The sequence below is a fragment of the Podarcis vaucheri genome (assembly GCF_965113315.1).
Source record: "Podarcis vaucheri genome assembly, chromosome: 18".
In the NCBI taxonomy this organism is placed as follows: domain Eukaryota; kingdom Metazoa; phylum Chordata; class Lepidosauria; order Squamata; family Lacertidae; genus Podarcis; species Podarcis vaucheri.
In genome coordinates, this window is record NC_138756.1 from 11,803,302 (window position 1) to 11,819,788 (window position 16,487).

Genomic DNA, 16,487 nt, shown 5'->3' on the forward strand with positions numbered 1-16,487 from the left:
ACGGGGCAGGGGCGGGAAGGGGCGTCGTGGTCGGATCAAAGCTCCGAAAGGCCAGGGGCTTCTGTTGTGAGAAAACACACACACACACACACACGGGTGAAGGGGCTTGAAACGCAGGGCGTGTTAATCTCCCTCACCCTGCAATGAACCTGTTGCAAAACCCCGCTTGCAAAACCCCGGTGGCTATTAATCTCTCTTCTCTTCTCTTCCCTCGGCTTTTATTTTTGCATTTTCGGTCACGAACCTTCGTTTCTCTCCCTATTATATTCCATTAGCTCGACAACCGGTGCAACAGCCTAATAACGATGGCGATTATCAATTGCTACCGTGAAACGACTCTAGTTATTTCTTGTCGCGAGAAGGCCTATTTTCCCTCGAACGTCCAAAGTTTCCATTTGGTTTTGCCGCAATGTTTGCCTCCCTTTTTAGCCTTTGGGTAACGGGTGTTCCTAAATCCAGTTCTCTTAAAAAAAATGTTTGGGGGGTACTCTCGTTTTGGCTCAAGAAAACCACCATTTTATAGTTCAAATCGGGGGAAATAAATACAGTAAATGGACAAAAGTACAGAGATTCACAAAACTATTAGGGGTATTTCCCCAGAAAAAAAACACTGAATAAATCTATCCCTGCTTGAGTATTTAAAATGAATCTGGCCTGATCAAAGCAGCTGCCTTGGCTCCATATTTCCACGGGCAATTCTCCTTTCGCGTGCGCCAGTTTTCCTTCTCCCTCACCCTCCTCCTTTCCTCTTGTGCCAGGTAACCGAGGAACCACTGCTGGAAGTTCAGGAGATGCGCTTGGGAAAGCATTGGCTTCGGTAAGTGCCCCTTTCCCAAAAAATTTAAGAGAAGCTTTGCCTTTTGGGGGAATAAAAGTTCCCACCCTGTATTATTTGCCTGGCTCCCAGAAAGAAGACAAAACCTTTTCATTGTTGATTTTCTCTCTCCTTTTTTTGGAAAAGTTTTTATTGTTAAAATAATTCAGCATTAATACACATATATTGCAAATATACAAGCATACAAACATACATTTCATGCAATCCTTAAAAATGTTCAGACATACTTACACTCAATCCCACAGATAATTCCTTTTTCCCATCACCACCCACCACCTTTGTGTTAGACTTCCAATCTACTCAATTGCAATTTCTTTCCACTTCTATTACTTTCTTTCACACACCTTTAACCTAATTCCATGCTTCTTTTTCTATTACACATTGTTATCCATCTTATTCAGTATTATTTAAAACGGAACTTGTTTATTCTAACAGGAGTTCTGATTTTTCGATATGGTTTTGCAAGTGTCCTTTAAACACCTTCCAGTCCCTGTCTATCTTCTCTTTTGAGGTCCTTCCAATTTCTCCCATTGTTTTGGATATATTATAGCTTTATAAAATATACTGTTTTGGATATATTGTAGTACTCCTATACTGGAGTGTCGCTGTTGACTTTATTTCCCCCTTTTTCAGATCTACTCCCCAGATCACTCTAGCAATAATTTCTCTTCGAACCCATCCACACCGGTGGGGTCCCCTCAGGGAATAACAGGTGAGCTTTTTGCATTTATTTATTTTTTGCGGGGGGGGGGCGGGTTTATGTAGCAACCCTAGAATAGGTCCTGGAGTCTAGAGCACGAGATTAGGACCACCCCCCTAAAGAAGCAGGCTTTTTAAAAAGAAAAAGGCTATTCCAGTGGTCCCTTGGTCCTCAAACTTCATGCGTTCCGGAGGTCCGTTCCAAAACCAAAGTGTTCCCAAACCAAGGCAGGCTTTCCCATAGAAAGCAATGCAAAACGGATTGATCCGTTCCAGGTTTTTAGAAACAACCCTTTAAAACTGCAACTGAACATGGATTTTACTATCTGACGAGACAGTTGATCCATAAAATAAAGCAATAAACAGTGTACAGTGGTACCTCGGGTTAAGTACTTAATTCGTTCCGGAGGCCCGTTCTTAACCTGAAACTGTTCTTAACCTGAAGCACCACTTTAGCTCATGGGGCCTCCCCCTGCTGCCGTGCCCACCGGAGCACGATTTCTGTTCTCATCCTGAAGCAAAGTTCTTAACCTGAAGCACTATTTCTGGGTTAGCGAAGTCTGTAACCTGAAGCGTCTGTAACCTGAAGCGTATGTAAGCTGAGGTACCACTGTACTGCAGTCATGCAATCAGTCCATCAGTAGCTGGACTGGGTTCCACACAGTCGCAAAAAAAGAGCCACAAAAACAGAAACGCAAAATAAATAGCAAAAACAGCAGATCGCACTCAAATCGGAAGCGTAACACTCAAAACGGAGTGCGTTCAGCTTCCGAAAAAAAGTTTGCAGACCAGAACACTTCCTTCTGGGTTTGCAGTGTTTGGGTTCCACGTTGTTTGGGTACCAAGGCGTTTGAGAACCAAGGCTGTAATTGCCTTTTAGAAGGCGGACTTTGCTCAGGCAAAACGTTCAGACCTGTTGGGTGTTGTCGTTCATTTTAATCTCCGCCCCCCCCATTAAATTTAATTACCTTTGCACGGTTTTACACTGCGGCTTTTGATTCTTATTTTGACCGACAACGTCGTGGCTTTGTTCTCAAGCAGCCTCAAGGTTGCTTTTTAAAGTTTTAAGTGCTCTAAGAAAGAAATCTCGCCAGCGGCAGACTCCTCTGTGTTTTGTCCTGGTCCCCGGGCACCAACTCTCTTATTTTCCTGCCCCCCCCCCAGGTTCTTCGCAGTGGCCCCGGGCTGGCGGACAGGGTGCCTTATCCCCAAGCTACGAAGGCACACTTCATACTTTGGTAAGCATCCTTCCTGTTCCCCTCCGCTTCCGGAAAAGGGAGCTCGTGATGTGATTCATAGACTCCTAGAATCGTAAAGTTAGGTCATCCGGCCTAAACCCACTCCGATGCAGGAATAATAATAATAATAATAATAATTCATTATTTATACCCTGCCCATCTGGGTGGGCAGGTGTGGGGGACTCCCTGGTCCTGAATGGGGTCACTGTGCCCCCAAAAGACCAGGTGCGCAGCATGGAAGTCATTTTGGACTCACAGCTGTCCATGGAGGAGCAGGTCAGTTCTGTGTCCAGGGCAGCTCCATCTGGTATGCAGGATGAGACCCTCCCCGCCCACAGACTGTCTGGCCAGAGTGGTGCATGCTCTGGTTATCTCCCGCTTGGACTACTGCCATGCGCTCTCCATGGGGCTACCTTTGAAGGTGACCCAGAAACTGCAACTAATCCAGAATGCGGCAGCTGGACTGGGGACTGGGAGTGGAGACCACATAACACCGGTCCTGAGAGATCTGCATTGACTCTCAGGACGTTTCCAAGCACAATTCAAAGTGTTGGTGCTGACCTTGAAAGCCCTAAATGGCCTCGGTCCAGTATCCCTGAAGGAGCCTCTCCACCCCCATCGTCCAGCCCGGACACCTGGGTCCATCTCCCGAAGGCCTTCTGACGGTTCCCTCCCTGCAAGAAATAAGGTTACAGGAAACAAGACGGAGGTCCTTCTCGGTGGTGGCGCCCTCCCTGTGGCTCCCTTCAGATGTCAAGGAAATAAACAACTACCTGGCTTTTAGAAGATATCTGAAGGCAGCCCTGTTTAGGGAAGCTGTTAATGTTTAATAGATTATTGTATTTTAATATTTTGCTGGAAGCCACCCAGAGTGGCTGTGGAAACCCAGCCAGATGAGCAGGGTATAAATAAGTTGTTGTTGTTGTTATTATTATTATTATTATTATTATTATTATTATTATTATTATTAACCCCCTGCAATGCAGCAATCTCCGCTGACAGATGGGCACCCACCCTCCACCACGCTGAGTGGGAATCTCCTTCCTCGTCCCTTGAAGACATGGGTTCGAGTCCTACCCTCCGGAGCAAGGAGCAAACCAGCTTGGCTGATACCCTTTCTCGTTTCTCTCCCCCAAGCAAAACAAGATGGAAGACCACTTGGACGAAGCCATCCACGTCCTGCGGAACCACGCGGTGGGGCAGAGCAACCACAGGGATATACACGATTTGCTGGCGTCGGCGGCATCGGCTCACGGCACGACAGTGGGCAGCCTCAGCCAATCCTTCCCTCCCGCCTCTGTCTTGCCAATCGCCAATCGGCACTCAAATCTGGTAAGGGGCAAGTCGAGGGTGCCAGTCCATCCTTTTGATAATATTTTATTCTCTCTTTTCCCCCTGTAATGAAAGTTAGGTTGCTCAAACCGTTATACAGTGGTCCCTTGGTTCTCAAACTTCATCCGTTCCAAAACCAAAGCGTTCCAAAACCAAGGCAGCGCTTTCCCACAGAAAGTAACGCAGCACGGATTGTTCCGTTCCAGACTTTTAAAAACAACTCCTAAAAGAGCAACTGAATATGGATTCCGTTCCAAAAGCAAAGCGTTCCAAAACCGAGGCAGCGCTTTCCCATAGAAAGTCATGCAAAACGGATTAATCCGTTCCAGACTTTTAAAAACAACCCCTAAAACAGCAATTGAACATGTATTTTGCTATCTAACGAGACCATGGATCCATAAAATGAAAGCAATAATCAGTGCACTGTGCTATAAAATAAATAAGACAGTATTGTAGATGATAAAAATTAAAATTACATTTTTCCCCTTTACCTGCACTGATGACAGTCATTGTTTGGATGGGGGGGGGCTTTTATCCATTTCCGCAGTCACACAATCACTCACATCTGGGTTTTTGGCGCTTGAGAACCAAGGTCCCACTGTCACGAAATGTGTAAACATGAGAAATATAAATTTGTAGTTTAGTCGTGTCCGCCTCTTCGTGACCCCCTGGACCAGAGCATGCCAGGCCCTCCTGTCTTCCACTGCCTCCCGCAGTTTGGTCAAACTCATGCTGGTAGCTTCGAGAACACTGTCCCACCATCTCATCCTCTGTCTTCCCCTTCTCCTTGCGCCCTCCATCTTTCCCAACATCAGGGTCTTTTCCAGGGAGTCTTCTCTTCTCCTGAGGTGGCCAAAGTCTTGGAGCCTCAGCTTCAGGATCTGTCCTTCCAGTGAGCACTCAGGGCTGATTTCCTTTCAAATGGAGAGGTTGGATCTTCTTGCAGTCCATGGGACTCTCAAGAGTCTCCTCCAGCACCAGAATTCAAAAGCATCCATTCTTCGGCGATCAGCCTTCTTTATGGTCCAGCTCTCACTTCCATACATCACTACTGGGAAAACCAGAGCTTGAACTATACGGACCTTTGTTGGCAAGGTGATGTCTCTGCTTTTTAAGATGCTGTCTAGGTTTGTCATCACACTTCTCCCAAGAAGCAAGCGTCTTTTAATTTCGTGGCTGCTGTCACCATCTCCAGTGATCACGGAGCCCAAGAAAGTAAAATCTCTCACTCAGCTTCGTATAAATAAAAACTATTTTTTAAAAATGACGCATGGCTCTCCCTTTGCTCTTTCAGGTGGCGGGGGGCCATTCGGAAGACGGCCTTCCCAGCAACCCCAGTCTCCTCCACAATCACGTCCCTCTCCCAGCCCAGCCGAGCTCGCTCCCGGACCTCAACAGAGGCCAGTCTTCAGATGCCTTCAGCGGTAAGGTTGAGTGGCGGGTTTCGCCACGCCGTCCTCTCTCCTCCCCATGGGGCTCAAAAGTCCTGGTGTCCTTGCCGGGGCAACGGAGGGGCAACTACGCCCACCCTCTTAAATTGCAGGGATCGCAGCTAAATTGGCGTTCTGGTCCAGGATGACCGTTAGGGCGGGCGATATATATAACATTGGCCGAAATTCACCAGGCACGTTTTGCACACCGGGTGAAGATGCCCAGGTGGCGCTGTGGGTTAAACCACAGAGCCTAGGACTTGCCGATTAGAAGGTTGGCGGTTCGAAGGTTGGGGAACCATGGGGCAGGGTCCAGTATGCTCAGATTTCTGAGACCTCCCCTTTCATGATGTAACCGTGATGTATGAGTGATGTAGTTTGGGGGGGTGTAACATGGGGATTGGAAGGGACGCGGGTGGTGCTGTGGGTTAAACCACAGAGCCTAGGACTTGCCGATCAGAAGGTCGGCGGTTCGAATCCCCGTAATGACGGGGTGAACTCCCGTTGCTCGGTCCCTGCTCCTGCCAACCTAGCAGTTCAAAAGCACGTCCAAGTGCAAGTAGATAAATAGGTACCGCTCCGGCGGGAAGGTAAACGGCGTTTCCGTGCGCTGCTCTGGTTCGCCAGAAGCGGCTTAGTCCTGCTGGCCACATGATCTGGAAGCTGTATGCTGGCTCCCTCTGGGACTACAGTTCCCATCATCCATGGCCACTGGTCCTGTTAGCTAGGGATGATGGGTGTTGTAGTCCCACTGATGTATAGGGTGTTGTTAACCCTTCAGGTCCCTTCCAACGCTACGATTCTCCGACGTCTATCCCTGTTAACCCCTTGAAATAAAAGTTTCAGGTTTGGAGGGACATATTTCGTAAAGAAAGGCAAATTTCCAGCTCTTGCGCTGCAGCAGAAGCGCCGGGATCTCGAAGGCTCCGGTCCCCCTGTGTTGTCTCTCACTTTTGCCCATCTGATTCCCTCTTCAGGCTTGACGGGGGGCCTGGGCCGGGCCAGTGTCTCGTCCGGCACCAGCGAGATCAAGCGGGAGGACAAGGAAGACGACGAGAACACGTCGGTGGCCGACAACTCGGAGGAGGAGAAGAAGGAGCTGAAGGCGTCACGAAACCGAACAAGGTGCTCGTTGAACAGGTCTCAGCCCTTTCTCTGTTCCCTTTCCGGGGGGCGGCGCGGGGAGACCCCAAGGATCCTAGGTCTTTGGGGCAGCCCCTTGACGGACGGGAGATCGGAGGGGGGGGGGAACGGATGACTACTTGGTGAGCAGGGATGGAAAAGCGAGGAAACCAGCTCGCTTCCAACACCCCCAGGAGAGACTCGCTTTTTCATCCAAAGCAAACACCCCCCTCTTCCGAGCATCTCCCGGGGGCTTTTTGGGGGTGGCCACATACTGTAAATAATCTTTGTTGTACTAGCCAGAGGCCATGGTAAAACCATACAAACCCTATCAGAAAAAAATACAGTGGTGCCTCGAAAGACGAAATTAATTCGTTCCGCGAGTTTTGTCGTCTTGCGATTTTTTTTGCCTTGCGAAGCACAGTGTCGGAAAAGTTTTGGAAAAGCTTCAAAAATCACCAAAAAACTCAAAAAAGGCTACCACACCGCGTGCTATGAGTTGCTCCTCGAAGTCAAGTTGCAACTGTATTAACGGTTTTAAGAAAAAGGAAACAAACTTGCAAGACGTTTCCATCTTGCAAAGCAAGCCCATAGGGAAAATCGTCTTGCGACGCAGCTCAAAAAACAAAAAACCCTTTCGTCTAGCGAGTTTTTCGTCTTGCGAGGCATTCATCTTGCGAGGTACCACTGTACTGTATATTTTGCTCTATAAGATGCACCAGACCACAAGACGCACCTAGTTTTTGGAGGAGGAAAACAAGAAAAAAAATATTCTGAATCTCAGAAGCCAGAACAGCAAGAGGGATCGCTGCGCAGTGAAAGCAGCGATCCCTCTTGCTGTTCTGGCTTCTGGGGTAGCTGCGCAGCCTGCATTCGCTCCATAAGACGCACACACGTTTCCCCTTACTTTTTAGGAGGGAAAAAGTGAGTCTTACAGAGCAAAAAATACGGTAAATACTTCTACAGTTGTACCTCGGTTCCCGAACGCCTTGCGACCCAAACATTTCGCCTCCCGAAACACCGCAAACCTGGAAGTGTGTGTTCCGGTTTGCAAATGTTCTTTGGGATCCGAACGTCTGGCACCACTTCCAATTGGCCACAGGAGCTTCCCACAGCCAATCGGAAGCCGCGCCTCTGTTTTCGGAAGCCCAACAGACTTGTGGGACAGATTCTGTTCAGGAACCGAGGCACGGCTGTATACAAAACCCGTGAAAAATCATTAAACGCAGGCGCACGCATAAATTGGAGGGTTCTCCTATTGTGTACAGGTGGCAGGGCTACATAGGCCATGATGAGGTTAAATCCCACAAAGGATTCTTAAATCAGATTGTGAGAATGGCAATATATGAAGTGTGGGAGAGGAGTAAAAAAAATCATTAGTGACCAAAACACCATGGCAGCTGCCACTGATGGAATCTATGACGGTTCATAGGGAAAATATGAACAGCGATTGGTTTACTGCAATTTTACCCAGTCAGCTTTTTCCTTTCGGGGGGGGGTGAATTTCGGGGACACACTTTGCAAACCACCCGGCCCTGGGAAGTGCGGTCGGTGGGTGGGAAATGTTGGGTTTATGGCCGTTCCAGTTATTGCAAAAATATATATAATATTATTGTGGCGGGTGGTGGGTTGCCCTGTGTGTTTTGTGCATCCCCGCTCCTCGTATTTGTGCGCGACGCGTTCCGGTGCCGAGGTGTGCCCGCGTGGAAAAAACGCCCCCCCCACCCACCCCCCTTGTCTCCTTCTCCTTTCCAACCATCAGTCAAGATGAGGACGAGGATGATGACCTGCTTCCCCCAGAGCAAAAAGCCGAGCGCGAGAAAGAGAGAAGGGTGGCTAATAATGCCCGGGAGCGCCTCCGCGTCCGCGACATCAACGAGGCTTTTAAAGAGCTGGGGCGCATGTGTCAGCTGCACCTAAACAGCGAAAAGCCACAGACCAAGCTGCTCATTCTACACCAGGCCGTCTCGGTTATCCTGAATCTGGAACAACAAGTTAGAGGTCAGTGGAGGCTTCCGATGTGGTGACGTTTTCCGAGCGGCAAGGGGCTGTCTGTCTCGTCTCCCGAACCCGTCCCTGGCGCACCTCTCCGAATCCTGCTGACGTTCTCCCCCTCGCCTCCCCCAACCCCTTGAAACTTTCGCGCCTTTTTTGTTTGCCATTTTGGGGTCTCTGTTGTCGTGGGGTTTTAGCGGGTCGCCGCCGTTTCGCTTTTCTCTGCTGCCTTTTTGCACCCCTCGCTTTCCCCCTTTTTGTTTTTCCCTGCGCCGGAAATAAGGGAAAGCAAGCGTTGCGCTTCCTGCATGCCGTCAGCCCTCGCGCCTCTGCCGGGGGGCTTCCACATTTATCGTTTTCTTCTGTCCCACACTGCTACACACGGCTACAGTCTGAATCCTTCCACCCCCCCCCAACCATTGCAAAATTAGGTTGATCAATCAACATTTGCAGGCTTCCGGCAGCTTGCAAAGGAGCAAACGAAGCCGTGGAAATAAGCTGGGCACCAGAAGCGGTCCGCCCAAAATTCAGCTGAAAATGCCTGTTGCAAACCCCTGAAGAACACTGCAGATTTTGATAATAAACCTGATTTGCAAAGGAGAGGGTGAAAAGCTGTAGCACTAAAGGGCAGCTCTTTGGGGCTCTAAATTGCTGCGTATCAAAGACGGGAGGTGTTTTTTATTTTTTGTTTTTCCAGAGAGGCGGAAAGATCATGCAGGTTATGTTCAGATCCCACCGGACGCCTTTCCAGCAAATCCTATGTATTTTCCCCAAAAACTGTTGGCTTTTCTCATCCAATTTTTGCACGGGGCAAGGGCTTGCTTTTAAAGAAATGCCGTATTTTTCGCTCTACAAGACGCACCAGACCACAAGACACACCTAGTTTTGGGAGGAGGAAAACAAGAAAAAACATATTCTGAATCTCAGAAGCCAGAACAGCAAGAGGGATCGCTGTGCAGTGAAAGCAGCAATCCCTCTTGCTGTTCTGGCTTCTGGGATAGCTGCGCAGCCTGCATTCGCTCCATAAGACACCCACACATTTCCCCTTACGTTTTAGGAGGGGAAAAGTGAGTCTTATAGAGCAAAAAATACGGTACTTAATTGTGTTTGTCGCCTTGTGGCAGCGAGTTTCGAGATCAGCTCCTATTCGTGGCCTGCTGTTTCTTCCGTTACTGGGGATAGGAATAAATAATAAAACTATTTCCGTCCCTTGTGACTTTCGGACTCAGAGAGTGGAGTAGGGCTGCCCGCTTACTAGAGTGCCCTTCGCTGAGCTTTGGAGATTTGCTGAGCTTCAGGGGGGCTGCACAAAGCACGCCACAAATTTTATAAATACAAATTCAATCAACGACAACGCTAATCCAAATAAGTTCTCCCGTCCACACGAGGATTTCCTCTTGTGGAGCGAAACTTCCCCGTCCTCCCTCCGTGAGTTTCCCTCCGTACCCTTCAGAGTCAGGGGAACCCCCAGCAAAAATTTGGGGTGTGTGTACGAGAGGGAAAGATCCATCGCATGAGAGGAAACCTATTCACCAGTGGGATCTCCTGTGTTGCGGGAAAGCCGCTCGGTCTGAGCTTTGTTTTGTTTTTGCTTTTTAAAATTATTATTATTATTTATACCCCGCCCATCTGGCTGGGCTTCCAAAGCCACTCTGGGCGGCTTCCAACCAAACATTAAAATACAGGAATACATCAAACATTAAAAGCTTCCCTAAACAAGTCATAGCAAGCTCCCCCACATCTTAGACCAGCAAAATATGCTCTGGAGAGATGAACCTGGTCTCTTATTATTACAGCCGTACCTTGGTTCTTGAACATAATGTGTTCCGGAACTCCGTTTTACGTCCGGAAACCAGGGCGCAGCTTCTGATTGGCTGTGGGAGCTTCCTGCAGCCAATCGGAAGCCGCGCCGGACGTTCGGATCCCAAAGAACGTTTGCAAGCACTCACTCACTTCCGGGTTTGCAGCGTTCGGGAGCCAAGGCGTGCAAGACCAAAGGTACGGCTGTGTTTTGAAAACCACCCCTTTCTCTCTGCAACCTTTGTCCCTCCATCCCAGCTGCCAAGTTAGGGATAAAAGCATCTTCGCAGAAATAGTCCGGGGGCCGGGCTGGAGGCAAAAACGCGTGCCCGCTTCTCTGCCAGGCAGAAGAGAGCCGGGCTCCTTTCCCTTTCTCTCTGCAAATGTCCTTTCCCCCCTGCTTGGCCGTGCATGCAAGCACTTAACTTTTCCTTCCTTGGAATCTGTGAAATGGGTGCATCTTGAGTTCAACGTCTTCGACAGAGGTGGGCGGGCAGAGGGGCAGCGCGCCGGGTTTTCGACCGTCCAGAACCTGTGCCCCGTTCTTCTCTTCTGCTCCTTCTCCCCCTTCCATTCTGGAGCTTCCATTAATTTCTTCGTCTGCCTCAACATGTATAACTCTTTTATTTTGCTTCCCCTGGTCTCTCTTTCTCTCGCGTATAAGCTCCGCTTGCTTCCGCCACCCTCTCTGCCACCCCTTCTCTGCTTTCCTACAGACAGACCCCAGCCGTGACCCCCTCGGTGGTTCCAGCCCTGTACCTTGTACTTGCTGCGTCCTCAGAGAAACAGGAAAACCCGGGCGGGCAGCAGTGGGGCGGGGGAAGGAATAGCCTACGAGCAGAAAGGCAGGCGCACCCTCCCCAAATCTTGAAGTCTCTGGCGCATCTCCTTTTTAAAGTTATTATTTCGCCACGTTCCCGAAGGCCGACATGTTTGGGACGGGTCGACCACTGGCGTCCCCCGAGCCGAAATCCGGCCAGCTGAAGAGCTCTCCGATTTGGCCCACTCTCCGGCTGTAGCCTTTTAGCGCAGACGGGTCGCCCGTGGAATCGTAAAAGATGGGGGGGGACCCTGAGGGTCATCCAGTCCAACCCCCCGTGACGCGGTTGTCCCAAATGTCATGCCCTCCAGATAGAGACAGGTTTTTGAAGTCCAGACACAGGCAGGCAGCCCCGGTCGAAGGAGCGGCTTTCCCTACGAACACAAGAGAAGGGGGGTGCAGGGAATCCTTAGAAGGGCACATACATGTTTAGAAAATCACATTGCGCTGTGTTGGGTGGGGTGTGTCTCCTGAGCATGTGCAGAGTGTAGGAAGGACCGGGTTGCCGATCCTGTTCTTGCAGGGGCCCCAAAGTGAACTGGCCTCTGAGCTCGACAACAAACCTCCCCACTTGCTCTCTGCAACTGGCATTCATAGGCAAAACTGCCTCCGATACTGGAAGGAATAGACAGCCGGCGTAACTCGTAGTTATCAATAGCCTTATAAGAACATCAGGGACACAGGTCTAAACCACCGAGCCTCTTGGGCTTGGGTTCGAATCCCGGCTCCCGTTGCTCCGTCCCAGCTCCTGCCAACCTAGCAGTTCGAAAGCACACCAGCGCTAGTAGATAAATAGGTACCACTCCGGCGGGAAGGTAAACGGCATTTCCGTGCGCTCTGGATTCCGTCATGCGCCAGAAGCGGTTCAGTCCTGCTGGCCACATGACCCGGAAAGCTGTCTACAGACAAACCCCGGCTCCCTCGGCCCGAATGCGAGATGAGCGCCACAACCCCATAGTGGCCTGTGACTGGACTTAACCATCCAGGGCTCCTTTACCTTTTTATAAGAACATCAGGAGCATCGTCCGTCTGCTGGGATAGCTCAGTTGGCAAAGCACGGGGCTTGTAATCTCAAGTTCGCAGGTTTTCTAAGAATAATTTAAAAAACTTGTCTGGGGTAGCTCATCTCAAAGATTAGCTAGCTATGTCACTCCGTGGAGAATCGCTTCCTTTTCTCCAAATCTCCCTGCATCCAGCTCTCTGGGGAACGGACGCAGAGGCAGAACATCTGTCCTGATTGCAGAAGGTCGCAGGTTCAATTCCCTTCATTTCCTGCTGGGGACTGGCAAATACTTCCTCTCTGAAACCCTGAACGATTGCTGCCAGTCTGTGCAGACGACACTGGTCTCAATGGGCCCGATGGTGGAAGGTAGTTTTCTAAGGTTCGCTGGATGACCCCCCTCGCTTTTGCAGCCACAGAGAGGCTTAGGCATTTTCTCCCCCTGCTGCGTAACTTTAAAATTGAATCACAGCCTTTTTTATTTTTAAAAAAGCTTGCATCGCTAACCTTCCCCCTGGAAATTATTTCCCCTGGAAATAAAGGGAAACGTTAAGATTCCTAGTGTTTCAAAACCACCGTGTTCTCTTTAATAATACAATGTTTATCCTACTTCCAAGTCGACTTCAAATTAAACAGTTTCGTGGGCTGGCTTCCTGCCCCCAACCTCCCCAGTTCGAACCCTTTCCCGCTGCCTTATATACAGCGGTACCTCGGATTCCGAACGTCATCTGTTCTGGAAGATCGTTCGGGTTTGAAAACTCGATAGGGGAGCCTCGAAACAGAAAACTCAACGGAAGTTTGACTTCCTATGCACGTTCGAAAACGGAATCGTTTGCTTCCGGGTTTACAGCGTTCGGGTTCCGAATCGTTCATCAACGGAGACTATCGGAAACCGAGGCATCGCTGTATATATCAAACTCTCGTCTAATATGGAAACCCCTCTAATATTTCCCCTGCACTGTTTCTCTCTCAAATTCTGCTTGAGGTTTTGGGGTGTGTTTTTCCCAAACAGTCCCTCCCACCAAATAAACCAGGGGGACTCCGAAACAGCGCTGGTGCTGAGTCCGATGTCGGCACGGGTCTGAGCTTTGTGCCGCGTCCAAATTCAGCCCCCCTCAAGTCCCAGCGGGGGCACAGCTGCCCCCCAATGCAATATGAACTTCCTAGGCCAGCTCCCAATAGACTGTGATCTACTCACAGTATTAAAAAATCTAGCAGCGATCTACCCATCGTCGTTGGAAGGGCCAAAGTTGTTGAGCCTTTTTGGGGGAAAGGCAAAGTTGTTGTTGAGCTTTAAGCCACAGTTGTTCAGCTTCCTTCCTTCCCCCTTTTTGGGGGGCGGGAGGAGATCTCTGGAGGGTCAAAGGTCTACCAGGAACACCCCACGATTTCCCAGTAGATCACGATCTATCTGTTGGACATGCCTGTCCTAGGCCAACGCATAAGGCGGCTTCGAGCGAAAATTTGCAAGCATGCAACCCACATGGAGGGGACGCGGGTGGCGCTGTGGGTTAAACCACAGAGCCTAGGATTCGCCGATCAGAAGGTTGGCAGTTCGAATCCCCGCAATGACGGGGTGAGCTTCCGTTGCTCAGTCCCTGCTCCTGCCAACCTAGCAGTTCGAAAGCACACCAGCGCAAGTAGATAAATAGGTACCGCTCCAGCGGGAAGGTAAACGGTGTTTCCGTGCGCTGCTCTGGTTCGCCAGAAGCGGCTTAGTCTTGCTGGCCACATGACCCGGAAGCTGTACGCCGGCTCCCTTGGCCAATAAACCGAGAAGAGCGCCGCAACCCCAGAATCGGCCACGAATGGACCTAATGGTCAGGGGTCCCTTTACCTTTACCTAAACCACACGGGACTAGTCCGCATCCTCTTGTCTGATGCAGTGGATGCCCCTGGGTACCACTTTTTTGCACATCCCAGGTGAGGGAAGTCTTGTCCGCTTGTGGGCCGGATCCAGCATTGAAATTCTGATGCTCTTTGCACCTTTTGAGCGTAGCCGTAGGTCGTTTTTTTCTGCCTTGGTCTGGATATCAAATGCCAAGAGGCGGGAGAGATTGATCCTAGGCAACACCTATAGGCGCAATCAAAATTGTTCCAAACCTGCCCCTCCCCCACTTGCAAATCAGGTGAAATTCCACTGGAAAGGCAACTTTGACGGGCTTCTCTTTAAGTTGCATTTTCAGCCAAATTTGGGGAGAAACCGCAGAGAGCATACCTTGTGCGGAGGAGATATTTCCGTGGCTTTTGTGTGATTCTGCTCCTTGCAAACAGCTGTAAGTTTGCAGATGTTGAGAATAAACGTTGTTTGCAATGGGGGGCGTGTTGGATGATTTTGATTGCTAATAATAATAATAATAATAATAATAATAATAATAATAATAATACTTTCTCTAAGAGAACGAGGTGAGCTCATCCACCCTTTTCTAGAAAAACAGCCCTGATCATTATTAATAATATGAATACTCATCATAACAACCTTCTTCTGGGAAACCCAGAATATAAATAATATAAATAATTGTTATTATCATCATCTGACAGTAAGAGCCGTTAAGCAGTGCAACAGGCTCCCTTGGGATCTGGCGAGCTCTCCCTCCTATTGGAGGTTTCTAAGTGGAGTTTGGGTGGCCATCTGTCGTGGGGTCAGACTAGATGAGCGCTGGGGGTCCCTTCCAACTCCACAATTCTACGAGTAACCCGCACAATGCTTATTATGGTGAATATTTAGGGAGGGACCGCAACCTTGGAGGATGGATGTGCCACCGCAACCAGGGTTGTGGTCTTAGCAGAGCTTCTCCTCCAGTTGCGGTAGACTTAGAGAAACTGCTAAGCGACTTACCCAGATCTCGTGGGACTCTGGCTCCCGTCGTGACCATTGGCCATGCCGGCTGGCTGGGGCTGATGGGAACCGGAGTCTAAAAACGCCCGTCCCCGATTTATTGTGTCGCTTCTGCAATCGGCTGCCCCAAGAAGGACGGTTTCCCTTGGAGCTTTCCGAGCGGAAGCTGGGTGCCCAACCGTCCCGGGTGCTTGATCTGAGATCGTTGCGTCGCTAGGGGTTGGACTGGATGACCGCTGGGGGGGGGGCTCCCTTCCGCCTCTACGATTCCACGGTTCCAAAGTGCCAGAAGAGTATCGTCCCAGAGGATAGGGGGACAACAAGGTTTTCGAGTTTGGTTTTGCCCGTGTTGCAAAACGGGCGCGCACGGCACGGGCAGCGTTCGGCAGCTCCTTGTCTCTGCGGTGGAACGAAAGGGCTCTCCTCTTCCTCATCGTCCGTCAGTTGTGCCGTGCCACCATGGCTCGCCGCTGACGTGGACGTTTCCCCCCCCCCCGCTGCCCACCTTGGCACCGTCCCCTCGAACCCGCCCGCCCCGCGGAGTCCCTCCGTCGCTCCCCAGACTAACCCTCCCCGTGGTGCTGTGTGAACCCAGCAGTACAGATGAGGCGCTCTCACTGGAAGACAAGGACCTGAGGGACCGGGAAAGGCGCATGGCCAATAATGCCAGGGAGAGGGTGCGCGTCCGGGACATTAACGAGGCCTTTAAAGAGCTGGGACGCATGTGCCAAATTCACTTAAAAACAGACAAAGCGCAGACCAAGCTCATCATCCTGCAGCAAGCGGTGCAAGTCATATTAGGCTTGGAGCAGCAAGTACGAGGTACGGCGCCGGGGGGCTCGCCCCCCCCCCACACCCTGAGGTCTCGCCCCCCATGCTTTACGCGCATCTCCCGTCTGTGCTCTCTTGCTTGCACGGGTGTCTCTGCCTCTCTCCCTTCCACCCTTTGCTCGGGGCTCTAGGTTTTGCGTCGCTTCTTTTCTCCTCCCTTCGCTCTCTGGTTCGCGGTCTGTGCAGAGATGACCCCCCCATTGCAGCTTTTGAGCAGCAAGGTGGGAAGGGGGCCGAGCACTCGGATGCCAACCCTCTCGCACTTTGTGTAATCCTTATCCTTTTCTCCGTCTTGCCTCTTTCCCTTGGATGGTGGTTGGGTTGGGTTGGGTTGAGTTGAGTTGAGTTGAGTTAGGTTGGGTTGAGTTAGGTTGGATTGAGTTGAGTTAGGTTGGGTTGGGTGGGTTTGGGTTGAGTAGGGTTGGGTTGAGTTAGGTTGAGTTGAGTTAGGTTGGGTTGAGTTGAGTTAGGTTGGGTTGGGTTGAGTGGGGTTGGGTTGAGTTAGGTTGGGTTGGGTTGAGTTGGGTTGGGTTGAGTTAGGTTGGG

The 16,487-nt window shown here is 50.3% G+C and overlaps 2 protein-coding genes across 10 annotated transcripts in view; one reads left to right on the top strand and one right to left on the bottom strand.

The window, feature by feature from the left end:
* Positions 1–16,487, bottom strand: part of KISS1R (KISS1 receptor) — a 285,361-nt gene that overhangs the window by 143,919 nt on the left and 124,955 nt on the right. The window lies entirely within an intron of this gene.
* Positions 1–16,487, top strand: part of TCF3 (transcription factor 3) — an 83,318-nt gene that overhangs the window by 62,184 nt on the left and 4,647 nt on the right. For 4 of the 9 annotated variants that reach the window (XM_082206393.1, XM_082206394.1, XM_082206395.1 and 1 more), the window contains exons 12-18: positions 759–817; positions 1,469–1,547; positions 2,699–2,772; positions 3,910–4,104; positions 5,399–5,528; positions 6,512–6,674; positions 8,419–8,657. In XM_082206393.1, the coding sequence (XP_082062519.1) occupies positions 759–817; positions 1,469–1,547; positions 2,699–2,772; positions 3,910–4,104; positions 5,399–5,528; positions 6,512–6,674; positions 8,419–8,657 (939 nt within the window). Of the gene's footprint in view, positions 1–758; positions 818–1,468; positions 1,548–2,698; positions 2,773–3,909; positions 4,105–5,398; positions 5,529–6,511; positions 6,675–8,418; positions 8,658–15,705; positions 15,933–16,487 lie in introns of all 9 variants that reach the window. The other 5 variants (XM_082206398.1, XM_082206401.1, XM_082206397.1 and 2 more) reach the window with 4 other exon arrangements.